Source organism: Nothobranchius furzeri, chromosome 13 (genome assembly GCF_043380555.1).
Source record: "Nothobranchius furzeri strain GRZ-AD chromosome 13, NfurGRZ-RIMD1, whole genome shotgun sequence".
NCBI classification, from domain to species: domain Eukaryota; kingdom Metazoa; phylum Chordata; class Actinopteri; order Cyprinodontiformes; family Nothobranchiidae; genus Nothobranchius; species Nothobranchius furzeri.
In genome coordinates, this window is record NC_091753.1 from 30,002,225 (window position 1) to 30,027,445 (window position 25,221).

General features: G+C 42.1%; 3 protein-coding genes across 8 annotated transcripts; 2 read left to right on the forward strand and 1 right to left on the reverse strand.

The window, feature by feature from the left end:
* The first annotated feature begins 1,463 nt into the window (after positions 1 to 1,463).
* Positions 1,464 to 3,579, forward strand: smim8 (small integral membrane protein 8). Of its 3 annotated transcripts, none has more exons than XM_015951816.3 (3): positions 1,464 to 1,751; positions 2,897 to 3,084; positions 3,440 to 3,579. In XM_015951816.3, exons 1-2 carry the CDS (start codon positions 1,623 to 1,625, stop codon positions 3,053 to 3,055), a joined length of 288 nt encoding a protein of 95 aa, XP_015807302.1. In that variant the 5' UTR covers positions 1,464 to 1,622; the 3' UTR covers positions 3,056 to 3,084; positions 3,440 to 3,579. The 3 variants fall into 3 exon arrangements, with proteins under 3 accessions (XP_015807302.1, XP_015807303.1, XP_015807301.1); XM_015951817.3 differs by having other exon boundaries at positions 2,897 to 3,079; XM_015951815.3 differs by having other exon boundaries at positions 1,465 to 1,751; positions 2,897 to 3,579.
* On the reverse strand, positions 3,157 to 10,666 carry ddx51 (DEAD (Asp-Glu-Ala-Asp) box polypeptide 51). 2 transcript variants are annotated; one of them, XM_015951813.3, is made up of 16 exons: positions 10,444 to 10,666; positions 9,777 to 10,069; positions 9,482 to 9,645; positions 9,258 to 9,408; positions 8,848 to 8,993; positions 8,685 to 8,756; positions 8,497 to 8,603; positions 8,300 to 8,408; positions 8,085 to 8,230; positions 7,833 to 8,010; positions 7,644 to 7,759; positions 4,071 to 4,187; positions 3,894 to 3,995; positions 3,736 to 3,799; positions 3,380 to 3,514; positions 3,157 to 3,293 (listed from the first exon to the last, which is right to left on the reverse strand). In XM_015951813.3, the coding sequence occupies exons 1-16, from the start codon at positions 10,464 to 10,466 to the stop codon at positions 3,273 to 3,275; spliced, it is 1,944 nt and encodes a 647-aa protein (XP_015807299.3). In that variant the 5' UTR covers positions 10,467 to 10,666; the 3' UTR covers positions 3,157 to 3,272. The 2 variants fall into 2 exon arrangements, with proteins under 2 accessions (XP_015807299.3, XP_054598761.2); XM_054742786.2 differs by having other exon boundaries at positions 3,157 to 3,514.
* Positions 10,667 to 10,877: 211 nt separating this feature from the next.
* On the forward strand, positions 10,878 to 25,117 carry LOC107380526 (uncharacterized). 3 transcript variants are annotated; one of them, XM_070543482.1, is made up of 13 exons: positions 10,878 to 11,090; positions 15,526 to 15,670; positions 15,808 to 19,770; positions 20,153 to 20,284; positions 20,410 to 20,484; positions 20,672 to 20,734; positions 20,869 to 21,000; positions 23,181 to 23,335; positions 23,438 to 23,592; positions 23,686 to 23,937; positions 24,037 to 24,216; positions 24,797 to 24,908; positions 24,992 to 25,117. In XM_070543482.1, the coding sequence occupies exons 9-12, from the start codon at positions 23,539 to 23,541 to the stop codon at positions 24,860 to 24,862; spliced, it is 552 nt and encodes a 183-aa protein (XP_070399583.1). In that variant the 5' UTR covers positions 10,878 to 11,090; positions 15,526 to 15,670; positions 15,808 to 19,770; positions 20,153 to 20,284; positions 20,410 to 20,484; positions 20,672 to 20,734; positions 20,869 to 21,000; positions 23,181 to 23,335; positions 23,438 to 23,538; the 3' UTR covers positions 24,863 to 24,908; positions 24,992 to 25,117. The 3 variants fall into 3 exon arrangements, with proteins under 3 accessions (XP_070399583.1, XP_070399582.1, XP_070399584.1); XM_070543483.1 differs by lacking the exons at positions 10,878 to 11,090; positions 15,526 to 15,670; positions 15,808 to 19,770 and having other exon boundaries at positions 19,908 to 20,284; XM_070543481.1 differs by lacking the exons at positions 10,878 to 11,090; positions 20,153 to 20,284; positions 20,410 to 20,484; ... (6 more) ...; positions 24,797 to 24,908; positions 24,992 to 25,117 and adding an exon at positions 11,097 to 13,688 and having other exon boundaries at positions 15,808 to 16,871.
* The last annotated feature ends 104 nt before the right edge of the window (positions 25,118 to 25,221 follow it).

The following is a 25,221-nucleotide window of genomic DNA, read 5'->3' on the forward strand; positions in this document are numbered from 1 at the left end:
CAGTTAATAAGACCATCAATGAGAAGTTTATTTATTTCAGTAACTCAATTCACTCAGTAAAATGCATTGTATAGATCAATGATATGATGTTTTAAATCATTTATTTCTGTTAGTTGTGAATGTAGGTTTGCAGCTGATGAAAACATTTAAACTAAAATATTAAATCAAATTGATTAAAAACATATTTTGAATCCAGATATGCGTGCTTACTAAAGTATGTTCAATACCTGGTCATTTTCAAAAGGTACTTTAAATCAAACAAATGGGCTTAATCGAAACACACATTCTAAGTTTGTGAACATGACTATGTGCTTAAAAATGCTAACAATTTGATGTGAAACCTTTTTTATAGGGCTTTGTACGACAAGAGTTCATATCCAGGCTCATTACTAAATTGGAGGCAGCCCTCGCAAGAACACCTCTGGACACTGATTTCTTGGAATTTACATTTCGTCAGGAGTTATACCTCTGGGATGCACTTCATAGACTTGTAGATATCCCACCAGAAATCAGGCAGGCTTTACAAGATTTTATGGGATCTGTTATTGAACATAATAAACAACTTCAAGAAGCTGCAAATAGCAGAGCTGTGGACACTGTCTCTGGAGAAATGGGTCATCCGAGATATTAGCCTGGCAAGCCAGACTAAATAAATGTATTATTTAGTCTGGCCATGCTCCATTGACGGCTCTCGGTTGTGGGGCGGGTTCTACCGTTGTCTTTCAAATGATCTCCGCATTCCACTGGACAATGAATGTGACATACTCTTGTTTCACTCTGTTGCATCATCCCACCCACCAGGCATATAGAGTGCCCTGAATGGCCCACAAAGCGGATAAAGCTCTGTGATTTGTTCACTAAGCAGATAGAGCACTATGATTGGCCCACCATTATGGACCAATCACAGCTTTTTATGTGTTTGAAACCCCTCTAGAGAGCTGTGATTGGCTAGCCAGAGTCCTGGTAGGAGCTGCTGAGGTTCCAATGGAGCATGACTAGACCATTCTTTGCAAAGCAAGAATTTGGTCTGGTTCACTAGGCTACCGAGATATAATATCGAAGAGGAAAGACTAAAAGAACTTTTAGATATAAACTTGTCTGTTGACTGCATTTCAAGATTACTTGGCGTTTCAGCAAGAACCATTCAAAGAAGGATGAACGAGTTTGGGTTACCTGTCAAAAAAAAATAAATCAAGACACAAAAAAAAATCAAGACCCCCCCCCCCCCCCCCCCCCCCCAAATTCTGTCATATCTGTCCCTGTGGGACAATATTAGAATTTCTATATATTTTTATTTAGCTAACTTCCTTTTAGGAAATCTGAGACACCTCAGCAGGTAATCTTGCACAAGCTCTTCAAACTTAACATTTTTGTGAAGTGAATAGTTCATCCCAGGTTCATATTTGATGGTGGAACTGTAATAAACAGAGCTGAACATGACCAGCAGAGGGCAGCATTGCTACTCCACAAACAGCAGCTGCAGGGAAAAAGAACCAGAAGAAGTCCAACAGGAACTTAGCGGAAGTGTTTTGTGATCTTACTGAGTCTTAAAATGATAAATGGTCATTTTTCAGGCTTCTGTAGTCTATAAAACTACCAAAGATATATAATTTTGTCCGGACATGTCGGATAAAGAGGCCGGTAAAGGGAACGGGAGCCCCGGTGAGAAAGGCTTCCAAACCCCCGGGCTGAGGGGCGCGCAGACCACCTCACTGTTCCGCGCTGTTAACCCAGAACTTTTCATCAAACCTGTGAGACTCTTTACATCACCTTTGTTTGTAATTGTTTTTGTTTTGGGCTGAATTCAACTAGAGTGTAAAATCTTACAGGTCTTAGTTAACTCGTTGATTGGCTTTGGTTGGTAGAAACAGGAGTTCTTGTGGAACAGTTGGCTGAGTGTCCTCAGCCAATCTGTAACCTTTAGCATACGTTGAACATTTACCTGGCATTCAACTCAACTATTGTGAAATTAAGTCAATTTGTGCCCCCATGCAACGTGACATTTTTATGAGTGTATAAAATGTCCACATGAAGTGCAATGACATGTTTGAAATTAGTTTGAACCTCTTAAAACCCAGTGTTCACTGTAACATTTGATTCTGTTCAACTTCGACCTTCTTGTTATTATTTAGAGACCCTTGATATTGACTAAGTTTAATTTCTTTTTTGTTTTTAAAGAAATTTGTCAACTTTTTTATTAAATTTTGTTTTGGTCCTGTTTATGAGATGTCTAATCGGTCTTTCGATCTTTGGGTAGTGACCGAAAGAATGAGACCGCAGATTCAAGTGGCCAAAAATAGTTTTCTGTGCAGGGTGTCTGGACTCTCCCTTAGAGATAGGGTGAGAAACTCTGTCATCAGGAGGGGCTCAGAGTAGATCTGCTGCTCCTCCACATCGAGATGAGCAAGTTGAGGTGGCTCGGGCGTCTGGTTGGGATGCCTCCTGGACGCCTCCCTGGAGAGGTTTTACGGGTATGTCCAACTGGGAGAAGAACTAAAGGAAGACCCAGGACACGCTGGAGGGACTACGTCTCTCGGCTGGCCAGGGAACACCTTGGGATTTCCCCGGAGGAGCTGGCCCAAGTGGGTAGAGGGAAGTCTGAGCGTACCTGCTTAGGCTGCTGCCCCTGTGACCCGACCTTGGATAAACAGACAAAAATGGATGGACTAATAGCTAGATACGTTTTTTCTTAAAAATAACACCAAATACAGATTCAGGTCTCGGGATGATAAGACATCAGAAATACTGACTGACTAGCCATTAGCTTATCTGATCAATCTGAGTTAATCTGTTTCAGAATTTAAATCCAGCCGCCTCAAATTTGGGTATTTGGAAAAGCTACAGAGACATGTTGGTGGAACTTCTGAAAGTAAAACAGATCTAAACTGTTTTCCAGAACAAGCCAGTGATGGCGTTTGGCCTGGTGGCCATCACCCTGTGTGTGGGGTACCTGGGCTACCTGCACGCTATGAAAGAGAACGACCAGCAGCTCTATGAGGCCATCGACAGCCAAGGAGAGCGCCACATGAGGAAGAAGAGTTCTAGATGGGACTGATGGTGCCTCACGGTGTAACGTAGTGTATGGTACTGCAAAAATGAACATGAATGGCACACTTGTACTTTCAGACAGAAGTCAAGCTGAAGAAAAACAATAAGTTAGGGTTTTCTTTCTCATTTATTGTCCCAACTGGTTATCATACATGGATTTTGTGTTTAATTACAACATTTGAATCTGGTATAGAAAAATAAAACGTGTGATGTCAGCAGCTGCTTTAACATCTGGATTTCTCATCCTGCAGAAAGAAAAAACGGGCATTATTTACCAGAATGTAATTAAAGATGGCTGAAATCATTATTATTCCTTTACTTGGGACCATACCTTGATAACATCAGCTAGTTCTTGCAGTACTTGCTCATACCGGTCCTCCATACTTTTTAGGTTCTCTGGCTTAACCAGCTGCTTCTGAATCCCAGGACTTCCTGCTTCCTTCACCATTTGGAGGAAATTTGTCTCCTACGTGTGGCGACAGACACCATCGTTGTTTTTGTAAATAGAAATAAATAAATGATAGAAAACTTTTTGTAAGTGATTTGATTTCTAGGCAACACCCCAAGACCTCCACTTGGTGTTTCATGACTAACTGAGGTCCCAACCCAATATCTTATCAAATTCATCATTTACTTCCACTGGTGGTATTTACGTGCATCTCTAGTAGTTCTGAATTTTAACCACACCTGTACTTTGAGCAGAAAAGTAAAGGCCAGTCCTGCTTTTCCCGCTCTTGCCGTTCTTCCAACCCTGAAGAAAAAAGAAACCAGGACGGCGTCACTTCATCGGGAAAAAGATGGGAACAAGTCATCACAGTGAAACTTATGAAATCTGAGCTGCTCACCTGTGAACGTACGTCCTAACGTACTGCGGAGCGTCGTAATTAATAACACACTTCACCCCGGTGACATCGATGCCTCTGGCGGCTGCATCGGTGCTGATCAACCTGTTGGACAGAGGGCATCGCTGTAGAGACGTGTGGGAAGGACTTCAATTTGAATCGTCCAAAAACGAGACTCACAGCTGGATCTTTCCCTGTTCAAAGTCCTTCAGTGTCTTCTTCCTCTCCCAAGGAGAGAGTCTGGAGGAGAACTCCGCCGCCTGAACGCCACCAAAGAGCTTCACTAGCAGATACAGCCTGAGGGGATGTGAAGTTCATACAGGTCAACAGAAGGAACATAAAGGAAATTAAAGCTGCAAGCAGCGTCGTTCGGCCCTCGCAGCTCCGCGCCGCTCCGGCCTGGCCGGCAGCCCGGGGCACCAGGCTACGTCTGCGAAACAGAAACGTCGACCACCCCGACACCAGAAACTGCTAACGGCCACCTTGTCCGCACCTCACACTGACTCAGCATCCCCTTTGAGCCCACCATTGTATTTTACGTCTCACCACTAGGGAATCCTCTATCTTTACCACACTGGTGGTGTGATGACAGTGACCACCTTTAATGCTATTCTGACCATGTCTTTTAAAGTTATCGAAGGATAACGTTATCTAGGGGGCGCTGTGACCAACTACAGAAAAGTCCCATTGAGGTCAGCTTTGGTAACATTATATAACATTCACCAACCGTTTGTGCCTCATTGGCTAAAGGGCATGATTGTTCATTGCCATGTTCAGTCCCGGGCAAATCGGAGGCCGTTTCTGGAAGTTACAGTCAAATGTAAGGTCATGGCGTCACACCAGCATTCACCATGGCATCAAAGCCCCTCCCTTTCCGGAAAGCTATCAGATCTGAATGGTCATTACAACATCATGAAGACAGTGTATGACCTTAGTGTCATGTTCACTAAATTAGAGGGGACAAATATGGGCATTTCACCATAAAACAATAGACTTCCTGTTGTCAGGGGGCAGGGCTTAGGTGATGTCAGCTGTCCACATTGTCACTGTCTTCAGATGTGGTCAGTGATCACACAGGCAAAGTTTGAAATAGATCTGATCATGCACTTGGGAGTTACTAAGTCATGTAATGTAATGGCGAAAGGTTAAAGTTTGATGCTTAGCCACGCCCACACCTTTCAACTTTTGAAAAATCCGACGGTTGAATTTTTCCCTCTATGTCTTAAGAGTATATAGCAGAAGTTCTAAGGAGATTGGTGAAAAGGACGATGGAGCATCACTGTCCAAACAGTGTGTGCGAAAACCACTAAATCGAGTATTTGGACCAAAATGGCCGACTTCCTGTGCAACTTTGCACTTGGCTCCAAGAGACTTTTTTGTAGTTCCTGAGACACCACATTAGTGTACCAAATTTCGTAATCCTCAGTCAAAGCATGGCTTGGGGCTGACAGTTTTAATGGCTCTAGGGGGCGCTATTTAAGAGAATAGGCCACGCCCACAAACTTCAGCTGTATATTTCTCTTGGGGGTCAGACTAGGATCACTCACCAGAAGTTTCGTAGTGATATCACGATAACTGAAGAAAGGAGAGGCAAACGTATTTCCATGGTGTGATGGCGATTTTCGCCATGCTCCCAAAGCCACGCCTTTTTTCAAAACCTGCCAGTACTGGAGACCAAGTAACCTCAAGTTGTCTACTGCTGTTTGCCACAGAATCCTGGTGTTTGGGTAAAAGGAGTCCAGTAGGGAGCTGTGAAAAAAAGAGTGGCGTGGCAACAGGTCAAAGTTTGAGGCTTAGCCACGCCCACACCTTTCAACTTTTGAAAAATCCGACGGTTGAGTTTTTTCCTCTATGTCTTAAGAGTATATAGCAGAAGTTTGAAGGAGATTGGTGAAAAGGACGATGGAGCATCACTGTCCAAACAATGTGTGCGAAAACCACTAAATCGAGTATTTGGACCAAAATGGCCGACTTCCTGTGCAACTTTGCGCTTGGCTCCAAGAGACTTTTTTGTAGGTCCTGAGACACCACATTAGTGTACCAAATTTCGTAATCCTCAGTCAAAGCAGGGCTTGGGGCTGACAGTTTTAATGGCTCTAGGGGGCGCTATTTAAGAAAATAGGCCACGCCCACAAATTTCAGCTGTCTATTTCTCTTGGGGGTCAGACTAAAATCACTCACCAGAAGTTCCGTAGCGATATCACGATAACTGAAGAAATGAGAGGCAAACATATTTCCATGGCGTGATGGCGATTTTCGCCATGCTCCCAAAGCCCCGCCTTTCTTTGAAACCTGCCAGTACTGGACACCAAGTGAACTCAAGTTGTCTACTGCTATTTAACAGAGATTCCTGCTGATTGGGTAAAAGGAGTCCAGTAGGGAGCTGTGAAAAAGAGTGGCGTGGCGCCAGGTCAAAGTTTGAGGCTTAGCCACGCCCACACCTTTCAACTTTTGAAAAATCCGACGGTTGAATTTTTTCCCCTATTTCTTAAGAGTATATAGCAGAAGTTTGAAGGCGATTGGTGAAAAGGGCGATGGACCATCACTCTCCAAACAACCTGTGCGAAAACCACTAAATCGCGTACTTGGACCAAAATGGCCGACTTCCTGTGCGAATTTGCGCTTGGCTCCAAGAGACTTTTTTGTAGGTCCTGAGACACCACATTAGTGTACCAAATTTCGTAATCCTCAGTCAAAGCATGGCTTGGGGCTGACAGTTTTAATGGTCCTAGGGGGCGCTATTTCAGAAAATAGGCCACGCCCACCGGATGTTCACATCAGATCTTTTGGGGGGCCGGACTAGGATCACTCACAAGAAGTTTCGTGACGATATCTTTAGAAATGACGAAATGGGAGGCAAACGTAAGGCCACGGCGGTACGCCTGACTTCGCCGCGCCGCCACAGCCCCGCCCTCTGCCGAAAACTCCCATAAAGTGACGCCAAGCAACCCCCACTTGTCTTGAGTTACCAGCTAAATATTTGTGGTGATTAAGTGAAATGGGGCAATTTGGGACCTTTCAAAGTAAAACTTGACCTTTTTAATCCTGAGGGGGCGGGGCTTGTATGATGTCATCATCCGACCACTCATTTTACTTTGTGGGTGGATGACAAATGACCACAGAAAGTTTGGTAACTCTATTCCATTCAATTATGAAGTTATAGCAATTAAAAATTTTTTGGCGAGTAGTCAAATTTCGAGGCCTGGCCCCGCCCCTTCAACATATACGAAAAGTCAGAATCTTTGTCTCATTTTGTTTGCCCATCCTTTCTGAGCAATTTTACACAATTTTTGAGACGATCGTGCGAAAAATGATCGAGCAATCCAATCAGAAACGGACCCTAAAAACGGCAAAAACGGCTAAAAATCGCCATTTCAACCCAAAATGGCCGACTTCCTGTTTGATATTGACCATGCTTGCAAGAGACTTTTCTGTGCGGACTGTTGAGTACTACAAGTGTACCAAATTTCATAACTGTACAATAAAATAAGCTTTATGGAGAGGGTTTTTTTTCACTTTCTAGGGGGCGCTGTTCAGCCATTTTCTTTGCGATTTTTTTGGAACCTTTAAAATATCAAAATTTTCACCAGGCCTGACAAGTCTGCAAAATATTGTGAGTTTTGGGGTATGTTAAGGTCCCCAAAAAGCCGTTCAAAGGGGGCACGGAATAACAAAAAAAGAATAATCAGAGCAAAAACAAGAGGCCTTCGCAGCGCTTTCGCTGCTCGGGCCTAATAACCATGCTGGTCTAACCTGTGAGCGGTCTCTCTGGAGTTGGTGAAGCAGAGGATGGGGTAGAGCTTCATGCGCAGGACGAAGTGGAGGATGAGGAGGGGCTTCTTGCTCATCTGACAGGGTATGTAATACTCCTACAAGCACAAAGGTGAGGATATTAACGAAGGCGTTTAAAACCCTTCCTTAACATGGAAGGTCCCCTCGTACCGTGAGACCTTCAGGGAAGTGGAAGTGATCTTGTTTCTGGGTGGGGCCTGCTGCCGCGCTGTGGACGGAGCTGAAGAGGCGGGGCTGGTGAAGGCCCAGCTGCTGCAGCTTCTCGGGGTTCTGAGTGAGCGTGGCTGAAAACAGCAGCTTCTGCAGTGGCATCTGGGGTGGAGAAAGACTGACGGCACAAGCACGACGACTTAGCTTTGGTTTTATTTCCATCCGATTCCCCTCAGGCTCGGGGATGCTCACCTGGCTGCTGTGATAAACGCTACTTCTGTCCTTCTGAAGAGGCTTGTGGCCTCCGTTTCAGCTCCCGAGCCGTACACCGCCGTTACGACCTGGCTGAGCCACGACTGGTGCATGCTGTCAATCATCCTGTCGGCCTCATCGATGATCTTAAAAGACCAAAATCACACAATTAACATCTCTCTTTCACTACTGTTTTTATTTTTGTAAGAACTTACAAGAAACCTGAGCTGCTTCAGACACAAGCCTGAGTTCCTGTTAATGTGATCGACCAGACGACCCGGCGTAGCCACGATGATGTCTGCGGCACTGCGCCTCACGCTCCCTCTGCAAGATTTGTTCCGATCGTCGTGTTTTAGAGCTACTGTTTGCATTTATTCAGAGGCTGTAACGTTTTGGTCTTTTTTAGCTTTACCTTTGCTCCGAGAGCGACGCCTGCTCTGCAGCAAAAGACTTCTGGCCAGCCAGCATCAACACTTTTAGTGGCGTTCCTTCAGCGTAAGAAGCAAAAACTTTGTAAACCTGCACAGATAAATAAGTACATCTATTGATTTGTTATCAGACTCACAGATTAAAGTCTTGAATGATTCTGAAGTTTCTGACCTGTTGGGCAAGCTCTTTGGTTGGGAGTACAGCCAAAGCCCGGACTTCACACACCACTCGCTGCATCAGCGCCTGAAAACAATCACACCATGCAGCTTACACACACACACACTAGGCACGAATGTACCGCAAAACAAATATTTCTCTTTAAGAAAATAAGTACCTGTACAACAGGTATGACAAATGAAAGAGTCTTGCCGCTGCCTGTTGGTGCAGATACACAAATGTCTCTGGGTCTGTAGCCTCCTCCACCAACTAGCAGACCATGCTGTGCACCCTCCAAGATGGCTGGGATCACCTCCGCTTGCACTGAAAAGGATCACCAAACCGTTTTACACGCATCCTTTTAAAAAAATCTCTTTCAACAAACATAATTGTGTCTCCCATGTTGCATCGCTCAGCAAAAGCCATCAAACTGCTTTGGAACGGCCCAACTGCTCTACCTAATTTGAAGAACTGTATGATAAATAAAAATATCATCAAACACAATTTAAATGTAAACAAAACAGAATCATAGTAAATTTTAAGCAATAACCAGTTGAGGAACCAGCGTTAAGATTCTTGTTTAATCACCGGGAAAGAAGTGATGAATTCCATTATCCTCCAGTTTTTTCAGGAGCTGAGCACAAACCCCTGGCACAGCAGAAATGGGTGTCAGGTTGCTTTTAATGTCTCTGTGAATGACGTCGGGCTCAGCGAGCCACTGAGGAAGAACTCTGTGCACCTGTGAAGAGAACAATAAAGAATGGGTGAGAAGGTAAAAGCCTGGCTCTTTCGCCGTCATCATACTGTCACACCTTCTGAAGGACTTTGCTGTCAAATCCACCAAGAACAGTGTATCCTGCTGGGGACGAAGTTTCCTCTGGCTTTGGTTTTGATGAATCTTTTTCTGACTCTTCCAGGTCTTTTGCTCTTTTGTCCTCTGTTTCATTGCTTCTGCTCACAGAAGAAACATCTTGAGCTGATTTTTTTAAAAACAAAGAAGAGAACGTTAATCTGATGCGGCATGTTAAATTCAACATTTGAAAAAAATAAGTCATCCACACTCAACAACATATCAACAAGTAAGCAGAAGTGATTACACTAACACACCTAACTGCTTCTTCCTCTTCTTCTTTGCAGCACTGTTGTCAAGGTCTGAATCACACACAGCTCCAACTTTGGATTTTCTCTTCTTGCGGACCTGATGATCTTTACTGCTGTTTTTATCTGCGTCTTCTTTGTTTTTATCGTCCTGCTGCTCTGTTTGTTCGTTCTGCGCAGATTCTCTCTGCTCTGTCAGACTCTGTCTCTGCTTCTCTTTCACCTTCTGCTGCAGCTTAGCCAGCAGCACCTGACTCTGAGACTCTTTGGAGACTCTTCCATCTTCTTCTTCTCCAATATATCTGGGAACGCAATAGAAACTTTCATTTATCATAATCGAGCTAGAATTATTTTTGACGTACATTTTCTGAATGTGTTTGATAAGTTGCTGACATTTTTTTAAAATAAGTTCATGTATATTGAGCTGTATTCCCGTTTGTTATTGGCATTTTGCAAGTTTCACTGAAGTCAATAAAAATGTTTTACACTGTAGCGTACTATTACATAAATGCAGTTAACACACTGTTATAACTCATCTTGATATCTATTTTGCTTCATTTCTACGAAAAACAATCACATATTTGTCCTTTTATTACTAAAGCTACCTGCAAAGTATCAGAAAAGCACATAGACTACAATAATAGCATTTGGAAAGAAAATGCAGTAAAATACCTACCTGTCAACAACAAACAGAGACATTTGAACTTCAAAACTTATTTCCAAAAATGCCAAAGAATGATGGCTTTAGTTGTCCCTCGTTAGTTAGCTGTCAACGCCATTAAAAACGGATTGGTACTTTTTCATTTGATCCGATTAATCAAAGTCAACAACAAACCTCTGAGCTACAAATCCACAACTAACTCGCACGCTGTGAAATAAACCAGGCGCGTTTTTTTTACGTCTGGTCAAAAATGTCGCACAAAGATTTCGTCATCATTTGGACGTCTTCAAAAATAATTAAACTGCTTTGCTTTAATTTAGTTGTTTTTAATAAGACAATATGCATCTTAGAGTTAACACATTTAGAAAGTATTTGAAATTATATTTTAAAAAACAAAATTAAAACAAGATTCTTGTTTTTTTCACTTACCAACCACCCCTGCGCATAGACCTGCTCACGTGATGACGTTACCCCCATACAAACAGCAGCAGATTTTTGAAAATATTCCTGTACAAGTCGTCGATAGGGCAGTGTTCGGCTTATTTAATGTTTTTGAAGTCTATTAGAAATATCTTAGTTTAGTGGTTCCTTTCGGTAAAGCAGAAAATCACTGAAGAATCAGCTGTTAAAGTTTTCGTGCGAATCCGCCCGTTTGTTTCCAGGTAAGTTTGTAATATGAATACGCTACCCAAAGCTAGCTGGCTAACCATTAACCATTCTGTTTCTACACAAAACGCACTTGAATGTTAAAAATTGTTTGAACGCTGTTTCAAACTATTGCTTTCCTGTTTATCTTTATTATTTGAATGTTTTCCTGTTTTTTTTTTATTCTTATTCTGCTTCCGTACACTTTTTGAACCTTTTCAACTCCTTCAAATTTTTAACGATTTCACCAATTTTATATCAAAACGTTCAGCTCGTTAAGCTCTTTCCGGCCATTACTTTTGGCATTGATATCTTTAAAATTTTTCGAGCTATTAAGCTTTTCCTGCGTAAATGTTCCCATTGAATTGAATGGGATTGGTCAGTTTTTGCCAAATTCCTATCACTTTTTTGTCCTAAAACTCTATTGGGTTCCCCTTTAAAGGGGCATTATGGAAGTTTGACAGCCAAAACATGTATAGAAATAATAAATTTCTTCTTCATACATTCTCCTACAATGCCCTGGTCCTGTAGAATGAGCCCTGGCATTTTTACTGTGATTGCCTGTTTTTCTATAAAATCACAGAAAAAGAGAGCTGCTCGGGTCGAGCAGGCTGCTTCATGTGCGTTCACGCTCAGGCATCGCCAGTAGCATTTGCTATCCGTAGCTTTAGCAGCAGAGAGTGAGGTAGTGCCAACTCAGCGACTTTGTCGCTGTTCCTAACGCCTAGTGATGATCCTAGCTACATTTCTGAGGACCCTTAGCTACTTTCTTCTAAATATTTCCTGCAAATTAGCAACAAAATAGCCATTTTCGCTCCAAACCGTTCTCCGAACGTTGTTTCAGCTGTCATCAAGGATATAAATATTACAGATACAAAAGACGTCACTGGTGCCTTAGCTCATCTAATAAGACGATGGATTCTCGTGCAAGAGACCTGGGTTCGATTCTCGATGTGAATAGTATGTTTAGTTTATTTTTTACACCAATGGTATTTTTTTTACAGTAAGATGCTCAAATTTTTATTTGAGACTCGCCGAACGGCATTGAATTCACAGATAAAAAAAGATGTGGGTCCAACTTTCATTTTGGAACAATTTTTCAAGCAAGGGAAGGGAATGATCTGAGCATGCAGGAGGACTGACCCATCTTAAACCTTTGTCGGCTGTGCTGAAGAGAAAGGTTCAGAACCAAATTATTTAATTAATTAGCTGCACGTTCTCCTGTCCTCTGTCCTCCGGGCCACACACATACACACCACACACACACAAGGGACTGTCTCAGCTGTTATTTTCATTAAGGAGTGTGCACGTACAGCATGCGTGCCTCGTGCACGAGCCTACTATTGAAGCTACCGTTACGCTTTTGGCCTGAGGGGGCAATCGCGAGCATAAAAATTCAAAACTCCGTAAAGTCCCTTTAACTTAGAGATTTCATTCAAAATTTAACAAACTCACAGGACTTTCCTATTTAACACATTAAAGAGGCTTTTTGATATATTTAATTTTATGACACGTCTCACCTTTATGTTAATATTGTTTAACTCATGCAGCTCGGCGCGATCAGACAGATGCGCCGAGCAGCTGGGAGAACCAGCCGTCAGCCTGGGCGCAGCAAACAGAAGCCGCAATCAGACAGAGATGGACCGGGCTGCGGGGAGGGGATAAGGGTTGAAAATATCGGTCTCCCGAGAGCTCCACAAGCCAATAGTCGGAACGGAACCCAGCTCCACCAACATGTTATATTTCAACCCATTTTCTAAAGTGCAGCATTATGTTAAATGCACTGGGTTTTACCCTATTACATTTAAATTTCATGGTTAAACAGTACATGTTAAAATCTAAGCTCAGCTCGGCAGTGACCTAAAATACATAAATATAATTTTACTTACCGAAAAAAATGAAGTGGAGACTCCTTGGACGCTCTATTAGTTCAATTAATGCCACAGCAAGTCTTTTTGTCCAACAATTGCACAAATAATATCCAAAAAAGAATACACAAACACAGAGACTCAAAATCCCGGAGCAGTTTCCAAGCCAGACCGAGGCTCTACTGAGGCCTTTCCACTGAGCTAGCTCTGCGGTCACGTGGGTCGGATGCTCATTAATTCTACAGAATTTTAGGCTTTAAATACACTTAAACAGAAGAGTGAGAAAAAATTTGCCCCCCTCAGAGTTGTCATGAGTGTAAACTAGATAATTTAAACCAAAAACATGTTTTGGTACCAGGCTGTAAACATGTTTATTTTTGCTGTGAAATTGGTATTTTTAACATGGGAGTCAATGAGGATTTGCTCACATCTGACACCAGCCCCCAGCGGATGAGGGTGGAATTGCAGTTTATTTCACTTCCGGGTTTGACTCAATTTCAGAGCTGCATTGTGGGGGCCTGGTGTGACCACGTGAAGGGGGTGTGGTTTTGGGTGTCTTTTTTTTCCGGAGCAAACAGGACAGAGAGGCAGAAAGTCTGAGGTGAGCAGTTAAGATGGATGACTTTAAATTAATTATGGAGGTTGAGAAACACAAGGAGCTGTACGACCCCCAACACCCTTTCTACAAAGACAACAGCAGAAAGGACAATTGTTGGGAGGCTGTGGCAACAGCTGTAGAATCTACAAGTAAGTATTTCCCTTTTTTTAAAATATATAGGTGTTCCACAAGTTCTAAGACAAATCATTTACACTTGCATTTGTAGTGCATCTACCTATAACATAACATACCTAAAAATGCACTATTTTACTGCATTAAATCAAGTTAAGTACGCAATGCTGCCCTTTAATATACTTATTTATCTTAAAAAAACACTAAATCCCTTGCTTAAATGAAAATAAAATACAAAAAATTACCCTGTGCTACACATGTTGTGAAATCAAAAGATTGTAGTATTGTCAGATAAAAAATGTACTATGATAGCTTTTTCCAAATATAAATATCCCTAATAATTTATTTATTTAAGCCCTCATATTTAAAAAACATTTAATGTGACCTTCTTGATTTTTTTAATTAATTTTGTTTTTTCAAATCAGTTCATACTTTATACCTTATTTCTAACCAATTAGATCATAACATAACCCACTGTTTGAGCTAGTCCTCCAAAAAAATTTTTAGCAGTCATCAATAAATATTCTGTCATAATTCTTTTAGAGGAGTAATTAAATCTCTAGTGAAATCAATAAAGAAATGTAAATGTTGAATAAATTCTACAATTACATTTTTCACTCACTTTTATTTGTGGAAAACAGATGAAATGCAGGCCAACATTAAGAGAAAAAAAGGAAAGGCCAGATTACACAATGTCCCTGTAGCTGTATTTATTTCTCTCACAGCCTCCTATCCTGCCAGGACACACTGCCCTCAGGAGAAAGGAAAAATGCTGCAAATTTCTCACGGATGTTGTAAGCATCCCTGTAGCCTCTGTTGCCACCCATGTTCCTAGCATCCTGGAGGTGTTCCCCCTGCTCTTGTGCTTCATCCAAAAATCTCTTGTCTGCTGGGTTGAGCAGGTTGTTATGCAGGATGCACGCTGCCGGTATTACAGCATCTGCATTCTCTGGTGTCATCGTAATCCGTGTGTAGAGAACTCTCCACCTTGCAGCAAGAATGCGAAATGCACATTCCACCACCATTCTGGCCCTAGATAGTCTGTAGTTGAAGACCTTTTGCCATGGTGGAAGTCGTGTTCCTGGGTATGGTGGCCTCATCAAGTCTTCAAAGGGAAGGCTGCATCTCCATCCATGGTGTATGGGAGTGGCAGTTGTTGTTCTGCTCCAGGCAGAGGACAGTCGGCTGGAACATGGAGTGTTTTGTTTCCATGCCAATCCCCAACTGTGATCCACTGTAGACGCCCCCATCACTTGCCCGTCCGTAGTCCCCCACCTGGACGTAGATGAAGCGGTAGTGGGCATCTACCAGTGCAAGCAAAATCATCGAAAATGTTTTTTTGTAGTTGAAGAACACACTTCCACTATGTGGGGGTGCTGCTATGGTTATGTGTTTTCCATCAATGGCTCCGATGCAGTTCGGAAAGTTCCATTCTTTCCAGAATGCAGAGGCTACATCTCTCCACATTTCCTCTGAGAAAAGCGTAAACTCGCTGCGTTTCATCCGCTTCTCGATTGCCTGGCAGGTCATGTGCACTGAGTTGGCTACGGTGCTTTTCCCTAGCCTGTACTGGAATGCCAGGCTGGAAAATGTTTCGCCTGTTGCAAGGAATCTGTGAAAATAAATGACATCATATTTAAGTTACAAATATTAACTTTCAAAATCTGTAACTATATTTCTGGACAGTCACCTGACTTGATTGCTAGTTTTTATTTCAAAACAAAGTTATATATATCCAAAACCTTTACAGTCATTCCTAATGCAATTTGTTTACAACAGTATAGCTAATGTGAAGCAAGTTATTTAGTTTTTGTTCTCCAGTTATTTATTTATTTTTGTTTTACTGCTTCATAGTGGAAGAGTGCAAGAAGAGATGGAAGCAATTACTGGACAGTTTTGTAAAACACAAAACTGCCCCGAGTGGATCTTCAGGTGGAAGTCAGAAAGATTGGAAATATAGCAGTTCCATGTCGTTTCTGCTCTCACATATGCAACCCAGGTTAGATTTTTTTAAACAGTGTATTTGTTATAATGCATGGCAATGTTTACTTTAAAGCTCAAAATTAGAATTTTTTAAATGCATTTCTATGTTACTTCTATCCTTTCATAACATTACGTTTGTATATTCCTTCATAGTTCCAAAAATACATTGCCTTCAGTGGATGACAGTGAAGGACCTGCAGCAGAACTAAGCTGTGACGACACGGCACCATCTTCGCAAATTTCCATGCCTGCGACTCCGACTGGTACTCCCCCACAGAGATCTGCATCTCCATTAACATATCAAGTAGAGACAGGGCCTTCAACACATGCCTTTCCCCCATCACACCCCAGAGTCCAGGCATTATCTAAAGGAACTGCCACTGAAATCCAAGGAAGAAAACATTCCAAAAAAAAAGGAACAAGTCCAGGTCTTACTGAACAACAACTGCTTCATTATTTAACAAAAGATGTCACAACAGTCTCTCCATGTGTCCCTGAAGAAAAAGATGAGATGTATTATTACGCCCTCAGCCTTGTTCCAAGGTTTAATGCAATGCCCCGCCAATTTAAAACATTTGCCAGAATGCAGATAGAACAATGTATGCAAAATTTAGAAAGACAATTGCAGGAGATAAACCAACCTATCCCTTCCCCATCAACATATGGTGAACCAACCCAACCCCCGCCAACACTAGCTCAGCAGGCTCAGCAATACACCCCATTGCAAAGTCCTTCACAACAAAGGGGTGTGAAAAGGCCCACTTCGATGCTGGAGGAACTAGAGGGCCGCTCCTCACCCACACCATCTACAACACTTGAGTAGTTGAGTTTTTCCATAACAATTACTCCAAAGTCCTACATTTTCTTTGTTTGTGTGTGTTACAGCTTTTTTTTTATTATTCTATAGTATTAAAACATTTAAAATACTGGAACACCTCTAAATATTTAAGTGATTTTGAAAGCCTTGACCTTTTTTATTTTTATTGTTATCTTATTTACAAATAAGTAGTTACTTGTTAAAGTTCCAATAAGTGCACCACAATGTGGATACAAAAAGTGAGCTTTGTTTTTAAAGAAAATTGACTGTAATTTGTTGTGGAGTTTTTATTTTAACTTTTCAAGGAGAACAATACTATGTTTATAAATGCATGTTTCCTTTGGTTTACTAAATGTTTAAGAGAGTTTGCTGTTTAAACAAAAATAAAAAATAAACATCAGGTTTGAAAAATTCCTTTCTGCTTTACATCTCATGTCACTTACAGGTTGTTTTTAGATAAAACTATTAAAAGTACAAATTAAAAATTGTCACAATAATAAGAATTACACATTTCTGTATTTACTTGAACATTTGAATAATTTCTTGAAGACTTTCTCATGAATACACGTATCCATTATGAATAGGGCTGCACGATATTAGGAAAACCTGCGATATTCGATAACAGTGATATCGATATTGTGATATCGATATTACTCACGATAAATGAACAAATAGGCAAGGCAGCGCCTTGTTTGGTTGTAATGCCTTGTGAATGCGCTTTATAAATAAAATTGGATTGGATATACTAAAGTATGCAGTGTTGATGTCGTCTGGCGTGTGATGTCTGCTCTGGGCTCAAAGCAAACAAAAACTAATGCATGAATTCCATTAGAACATAACATTTTTATTGCAAAAATATGCAGCTGCACCTGCTACTGTATTAGCAGCAAAACAACAAACTGCATGCATGCAGTTTCTCAGTGACTTTAAAACGTCACCTCCACCATAAAACTTTTTCTGATGCTCCAAATACAGAAAAAGATCCCTTACCAGGGTTTCTGAATAAATAAAAAAATCTGAAAATTACTTTAAATGTTAAATAATAGTTAACATCACTTACATGCAACAGCAAATTCTCTCATTGCTACTGAGCATTTTCTCCACTTATGTGGTTATGATATAAGGCTGTTGCTGCAGTTGGGAAGTGATCTGTGCTGGGCCAAACTAGGAGAATATTAAGATTTTCTGAGGGTGAGAGAAAAACAATTGTCAGAAGAGGAACTGGCAAAAAAAACTACATGGAAAATATGTGAAAACGTTTGTTTTTAACCCCAAATTGAACAAGTTTACCTAGATCTTAAAAAGCAGCTCAGATGATGAAACTGCAACTATGATTCTGATAACAAGCTAACAAATTGAACTAAGATAACCGGCTAGCAGAGCTTCTGACTGACAGTTTATGTGCAGCAGCAAATCAACTATCCTGATTAACAAGGTTATAAAAGCTCATAAAGGAAAAATCACTTTGATGTGTGGGGGAACTTTTCCAGGCCCTCTTTTTGGCCCTCCATGCCATTTTTTTTACATGATATGGTAGCTGCTATTATGTAAATAGGGTGCTAGTCGGCATATATTACTTACTATTATCTTGTTACTTACTATTGTTTTGTTACTTACTATTGTTTTGTTTTAGGGGACCTTTATATTTAGAGGTATTATTGTATTGTGCACCAAGGGAGTGGCACTCCAATTTCGTTGTATCCTGTACAATGACAATAAAGGCTATTATGATTATTATTATATTATTATTATTATTTAGCAGGGTGGGACTGGGAGGAGAGTGCTGTAGCCTTTTAGCTGGAAGCTAACCGGAGCCTGGGGCTAACACTAGCGACATGAAGGTGGGTTGGTTCACTGGCACGTGTCGGAGTCAGCCCGGTAAAAATGATTAACGACACCGAGCGGAGTCACGTTCATATTTGAAAGCAGCGCTGATTCCAGAAACCTCAGCACAAAGTGCGTTCGCTGCTCTGAGCCAGCATGACGAACAAGGGAACGGCGCCGCAAACTGTTCGGGTGTTGCTTTCCAAAAGGGTCTATGTAGGGGGCAGGCATACGTGAAGGGAACCATCTGATTCAAAAGGGCTACATTTGATTGGTCAAATAATACTTCCGCGTAAAAAACAGCTGGTTTACAAAAAGCTGATGTATGACACGGATGGAAATGTTTGAACCAAACATTTATCGCTGTTTTTGCCGTGTTTTGCGATGGGCCTATCGCACGTCCTTTTATCGCGATGACGATAATTTTTCGATATATTGTGCAGCCCTAATTATGAAAATGAAAGATCTGATTTGTGACAGTATGTAGCTGTAAAAAATAAAATTAAATTTAGATAGCAAAATGATCATCACAGGACAAAAAGAAATAGCCAGAAAGGGTTAGATTATAGACTGACAGTGATTATGTATTTTTTACTTTACCTCAGTGTTACAGCAAGTCGTTGTTTTGGCTCGATTGATTCCCTGAAATTAGTGTTTTGTTTTGTGAGATCTGGTCCTATCAAGGACAGAATACGATCCATCTGTTCTGCAGACATCCTGAAGTATTTCATGTGGCGATCACTGTCCATAAACAATTCCGCCACAAGAGTATGAAATACTCCATGTGTTTTTCTTTTTTTGTTTATTGGGTGGACCCACAGTCTTTTATTTCTTCTTTGGCAATACATGCGCAACCAGAGATACAGGACAACGACTCTCCCCCGGATGAATGGCACTGAGAAACAGGAAGAGAATTTTTATTGTACAAACGACAAGCTTTGTTGAAGAATAAAAACATGGTTATTTACTTACCCATTTCGGAAGAAATGCTAGGATACAACTGGCAGAAACAACTGGTTCATACCATAGGTACACACACACACACACACACACACACACACACACAAGCACACAAACGTGGAGGAAAAGGCAGAGAGGAAATGGAGGACACCAAGTGGTTAAAAGAAAAACTACAGCTGAGCCGAGGCGCACCTCGACTGGAGCGCGTCTGATCTGAACTGAGGAGCGGCCGAATTTCGTGAGCGATTCGCTTCCGCGGCCGGTGTGTCCCTGGCGTCAATCAGAAGCTCTGCAGAAACATGAAGCAGCGGAGAAAATGGAGAGCAGAAGTTGGCCGACCTGGAGTGGCAGCAGCAGGAGCAGAGCCAAGCTGATGCTAAACAGGTCGGCTGCGTTTAAATGAATTCTACCTCTCTAGCTTTGGAATTCAGCGTTGACTGAAAGGTGTTTTTTCCCAGATGGGGAGGGAATTTGCAGAAACCATTCAGCTGAGTGAAACTTTGGCTACAGAGAAGGTAAGGAAGAAGCTTTTCTTAAAATAAACCCACACTAAATCCATTCAAATCCCGAAGAATGTGTGCTTTTTCGGACCAGATCATAGCTGAGAGCATGGACGTAATTTTCACTTAAGAAGTGGGGGGGGACACGGAGTGGGGGGTGGGGGGTGAGGGTAATCTTTACAGTAAGCTCTAATGGGAAACAGGCTTCAACACAAACAGTTGTTTTCCGCTTGGTCCTAGAGCTCAACTAGTGTCAATTTAATATAGCGTAATGTTGTTTTTGGATGGTAAAAAGTGCAGGGGTCAAAACTTGACTTTGGAAAAAGTGGGGGGGGCATGTCCCCCCTGTCCCCCCCCCAAAATTACGTCCATGGCTGAGAGGGACTACCTGAAACAGGAGCTGGGGATGTTCATGGAGCAAACGCAGCACCTGGAGAAAGAGAATGCTGCTCTGTCGCAGGAGCTGAAGGAGATCAACGACCTGGACGAGTTTGAGTCACTGGAGGGGAAGATCAACAAGGAACTGGAGGTAAAAATCAGTACAAAACAAACCAGGCCTTTAATCCTTTATAATAACAGGTAGAAATTAGGATTAATGTTATCAAAATGTGCTTTTATATTTGAACTGTTTATATTTTTGGTGGGGGTTTTCAGACCGAGTAACGCAGTGAAATCTGTAGCCTGAAGGAAGCCGTTAAATCATCTGAAGCACAGCGCCTCGAGCTTCAGGTAAGCTGATGATCACACGTCCTGCTCATAAAAACTACGGTCATGGTTCTGGAGTGGTCCGACCACAGGTGGACAACTCACATGCCCTCATGGTTGAGTTGTTGCGTTATCCAGGGTTAAAAGATGAAGCCGTAACCTTTTTTTTGTGTTTGTTTTGTTTGGTTTGTTGCTTCAAAACAAACTTCAGGCTTGTTCTTGTTTGAGGAGCTGACTAAAGAAAACAGAATTTGCTGAAGAGCTTCAAAAGATGGTACGTTTGTTATTTACTTTAGTTGTTGATGAACTGTGATGCTTGCCCAGTTGTCTCACACCTCTAACGGTTTGGAAGCTCTGAAGTTTTCCACTGAGCTGCTGCTGAGTTGTTTCACCGTCTGATCTCTGCAGAGCGGTAAGGACTTGGTGCAGGAGGTCGCCAAGCTGCGTCGCTCTCTGGATGATGCAGAGGGGGTGAGCAGGGATACGAAGAAGGAATGGGCATTCCTCCAGAGCGAAAACATGAGTTTGGAAGAGTCAAATGTAAGTGAGGTCACTCCTGTGTTTTGTTATTGTCACTTTTAGAAGCTGTCATCATTAGCCAAGATGTATCTTTGTATACCAGCTACCTCAGTACTAGGGCTGGGCAATAAATCAAATTTATAGTCATCGAAATTTCTGACTTATCGAGGTAATATTTCCCATGTCAATAAATTTGATGATGAAAAAATTAAACTGTGTAGGTTGGCAACGTTCATGTCCTTTTAAGAAGCTGCACCACCTTGAGTCACTAAAAATGTGACTCAGCAATACACGTGACAGCCCCATCTAGTGGACAACTATGTTTCTGTGCATACCTGTAGTTATCATCCATTTATCGTTATCCAGGTGAAATCCTCAGTATATCGTGATATTGATGTTAGGCCATAACCTGAGTGAAGTCGGCCCCCCCACCTTCTTCAAAAATGGTATCAAACGTTTGTGCTGCAAAAATTTTCGTTTGTGCTACTATCATTTCAAAGATATTAATAAAAATTTCTGGAGGTCATCAGAGGTCAACCAGCCTTTTCACATTAATGGAATCAAACAAAACTGGTGTCAATCAACTGTGCTACGTTTGTGCTGCTAAAATTGTCGTTTGTGCTGCTTCTGTTTTAGAGATGTTAATGAAAATGTAAAGATCAAAAGGACAACCAGCCCCCCCACATCACCCAAATCGAACAAAATTGATGTCAATCAACTGTGCTACGTTTGTGCTGGTTTGTGCTGCAAAAATTTTCGTTTGATACAAATGTTTGATACCACTTTTGTTGGATTTGAAGAAGGTGGGGGGGCCAACTTCACTCAGGTTAGGCCATATCATCCAGCCCTACTCAGTACCTAATGAAAGGGTATTTTCAACAGCAGAGGGCATTACCTGTTCAGTCGCCCTCCTTCGCTTAAATGTTGACATGTTAAACTTTCTTTTAAAAACAACTTCAACTGAACTCTATAAACTAGAAGAGGCTTATTGTTGCTTACCTTCCAAACCTTTTTCTGTTTGGTGATGCCTGGGTATTTTTATTACCGACTATCAATGACCAGGCAGTTTTGTAGTGCCTGCGTATTATTATTTATTGAGTGGGTTATTATGTCTTTATTTATGTTTATATTTATGTATTTAGCAGACGCTTTTGTCCAAAGCGACTTACAAGTGATAATCTGCATATTGCCCTTGAGGCTAACAACAACAATAACAACAACAACATGACATCAGTCATGGGGAGGAGGGAACAAGGAGTGGACAGTAGAGAGGGGGGACGGGTGCAGGGAGGGTGCTAGTTAAGAAGATGCTCTCTGAAGAGCAGGGTCTTCAGGAGTTTCTTGAAAATTGAAAAGGAAACTCCTGTTCTTGTAGTGCTTGGAAGGTCATTCCACATTTGTGGAACGATGCATGAGAAGAGTCTGGATTGTCCTGAGCGTGGTGTAGGCACTGCTAGCCGACGATCCTGTGATGACCGGAGCGGCCGGGCCGAGACGTAAGCCTTTGCAAGAGGATTCAGGACTTTGTATGCTAGTGTTAGCAATTTGAATTTGATGTGTGCTGCTAGCGGTAGCCACTGGAGCTCAATGAACAGAGGGGACGTGTGCTCTTTTTGGCTGATTGAAGACCAGACGCGCCGCTGCGTTCTGGACCATTTGAAGAGGTCTCACAGTACAGCCTGGAAGACCAGTTAGAAGAGCATTGCAGTAATCGAGGCGGGAGATGACAGTAGATTGCACCAGTAGCTGGGTGGCATGTTGTGTTAGGTATGGTATTTTGGCTCTTGTATGTGGGTTGTCTTTTCTTTTCTAAGTATATATTGAGTTGTTTCTTGAATTTTGCGCTTTAGCACTGGCTTTTCAGGCTGTTCAGAATGTCATAATTACAAGATAAGACTATTGGTCCCGCAGTGGGGACATTTTTGTGTAGCTACAACTCAGACAGATGGCAGGAGTACAAAAGTGATCAAGAATGTAAAATAAAAAAGATTTAAATTTAAAAAAGTAACGTTAATGGTAAATTTACCAATGACCGGTCAAACCATTTTTTTAGTCTCATTATCGTGAACCTCCTCACAATATCGTGACGGTATCATATTGTGAGATTTGGATATTGTTACACCCACTGTAACCAGATTTGTACCTCTTTTTTTTTTCATTAATTTTTATTATTATTTTATTTTTACCAAACTGCCAAACAGGAGAAAATGGAGTCTGAGATGAATGGTCTGCTTTTAGAACTTGAGACAGCGAAATCTCGCTACTAAAAGATGCAGTGATCTCCAGAAGGAGCTGAACATTGCTTTTGACGAAAACTCCAAGCTCACCACTCTGCTCGATGGCAACGTCCCCAAAAGTAACTTCATATTTTTGATGGTAATTCATAACCTGACTTGAAAAGGGAAGTCATGAAGTTTTTAAAATGAGGTTGTTGGGTTTTTTTTCGCCCTGTCCACAGGTCTGATTGACAGTCTGGACCTGGAGAGAACTGTGATCCGTCTGGAGAAGGAGCTGACGGCTTCACGTGAAGCAGAGGAGACTCTCTGAGCTGAGCTCCAGATGCTGGCTTCATTTAAGACTCTTCCAGATCAGGTGGATGACTTGACAAAACAGGTAAGCACTACAAGCGCCCTCTACAGGTGATGTCAGGAAGAACAGGCTACTTCACTAATTCCATCAAACCATCTTGATTCTTCCGGGTTCCAGGTTTGTGACCTGACTGAGGAGTTGCAGTGTGTTAAAACCGAGAGGGACGGCCTGCTCTCAGGTCAAACTCGGAGTGAGCTGGAGGCCCAGCAGTTCAGCGAGGAGATTCAGAAAATTCAAGCAGATCTCAGCGTTTCTGCTCAGGAGGAGGAAGAGCTGAGGCAGCAGCTGGATTCACTCCGCCCAGGGCAGGAGCGGTCCGAGGAAGAGAGGAGTCCGCTTGTTGTTTTCCTTCAAGAACGAGACTTGGAGGTAATGCTAGAGCCATGGCTTCTCCTGGATCGGGACTTGACTGGCCTTGAAAGACGTCAGATATCTAAACTGCTGTCAATTTAAAATCTGTATTTATAGATAAAGCAACGGAGAGAAATGCTTGAGTGGGAGCATGCAGAGAAGGAGGTTCTTCTGTCGGAACTGCGTGGTTCTGCTCAGAGCTCTGCAGACGAGTCTGAAAAGCTGAGTTCCACCATAATGTCTCTGAGTGCAGAAAGAGACCAGCTGAGAATGGAGCTGCAGACACTTGTGGACAAGGTGACTCTTCGACCCCCATGTTAAAGAAGCCAGCTTCACAGCAGAAAAACATGTTTACAGCCTGGTTCAAAAAACATTTTAGGTTTAATAGGTCAAGACTGCAGCCATGACAACATGACTTTTGTATCTCATCTGTTTAGATGTAATTAAAGCTTAAAATTATGAATAACTAGGATGTCCATTGATTGACAGGTAGCTCAGTGCTAACGTTAGCAGCTTGCCCTCCTGCTTGCACAAGCGAAGGCATCAGCCTCGAGCTCATGTTGAGGGTTGCAGCCTAGAAGGCAGCGAGTAGCAGAATCTCTCAACCTCACTTTTCCGGCTAAACACACCCATTAGCTTCAGTTAGCTCGTAGCTACATTGGCTCAGAGTTTGTTGGGTGTCAATCGTCAGCTCCCACCCTCACAGCTCCGCTCTCAGCTCCATTTTTGTGTTTTCCGGGAGTGACGAGATGTATAACGCTTTCAAGATGGTGGTGGTGGTACCCGCCCATTCAGCTCTTCGGAAACCTACGGGTGACGGAGTGGAGGCTTTGTCCAGGACATAAACAGTAAACGGTTTTGACATTTCTTATTTTAGGCCACAGAGACGGACGTTCTACTGCAGTCTCTCCAGAGAAGAAGAACAGAAGCAGAAGATCTTTGATCTGATGAGAACGTCTGAGCAGAACGAGTGTAAATTACAGGAGCACGTGAGTCGAATGCTGATGAAGCTGCTCACAAACGTACACTCATGATCGGCATCCTGACTCTTATCTGGTTTTTATGTCATCAGATATCAAAGCTATCCCAGGAGCTCCAGGGAACACGGGATGAAAACCGGGCTCTGCAGGAGGCAGAGAAGCTGCTCACTGCAGAAAGAGATGAGCTCAAAAATGACCTGCGGGAAAACCTAGAGATTGTGAGTTTTACATTTGAAAATGTTAAATCTGCCCTTTGTTGTCGCAACCGTTAACATGGGTGATCTGTCTGACAGATGATTGAGAATCAGGAGGAGTTGAGGGT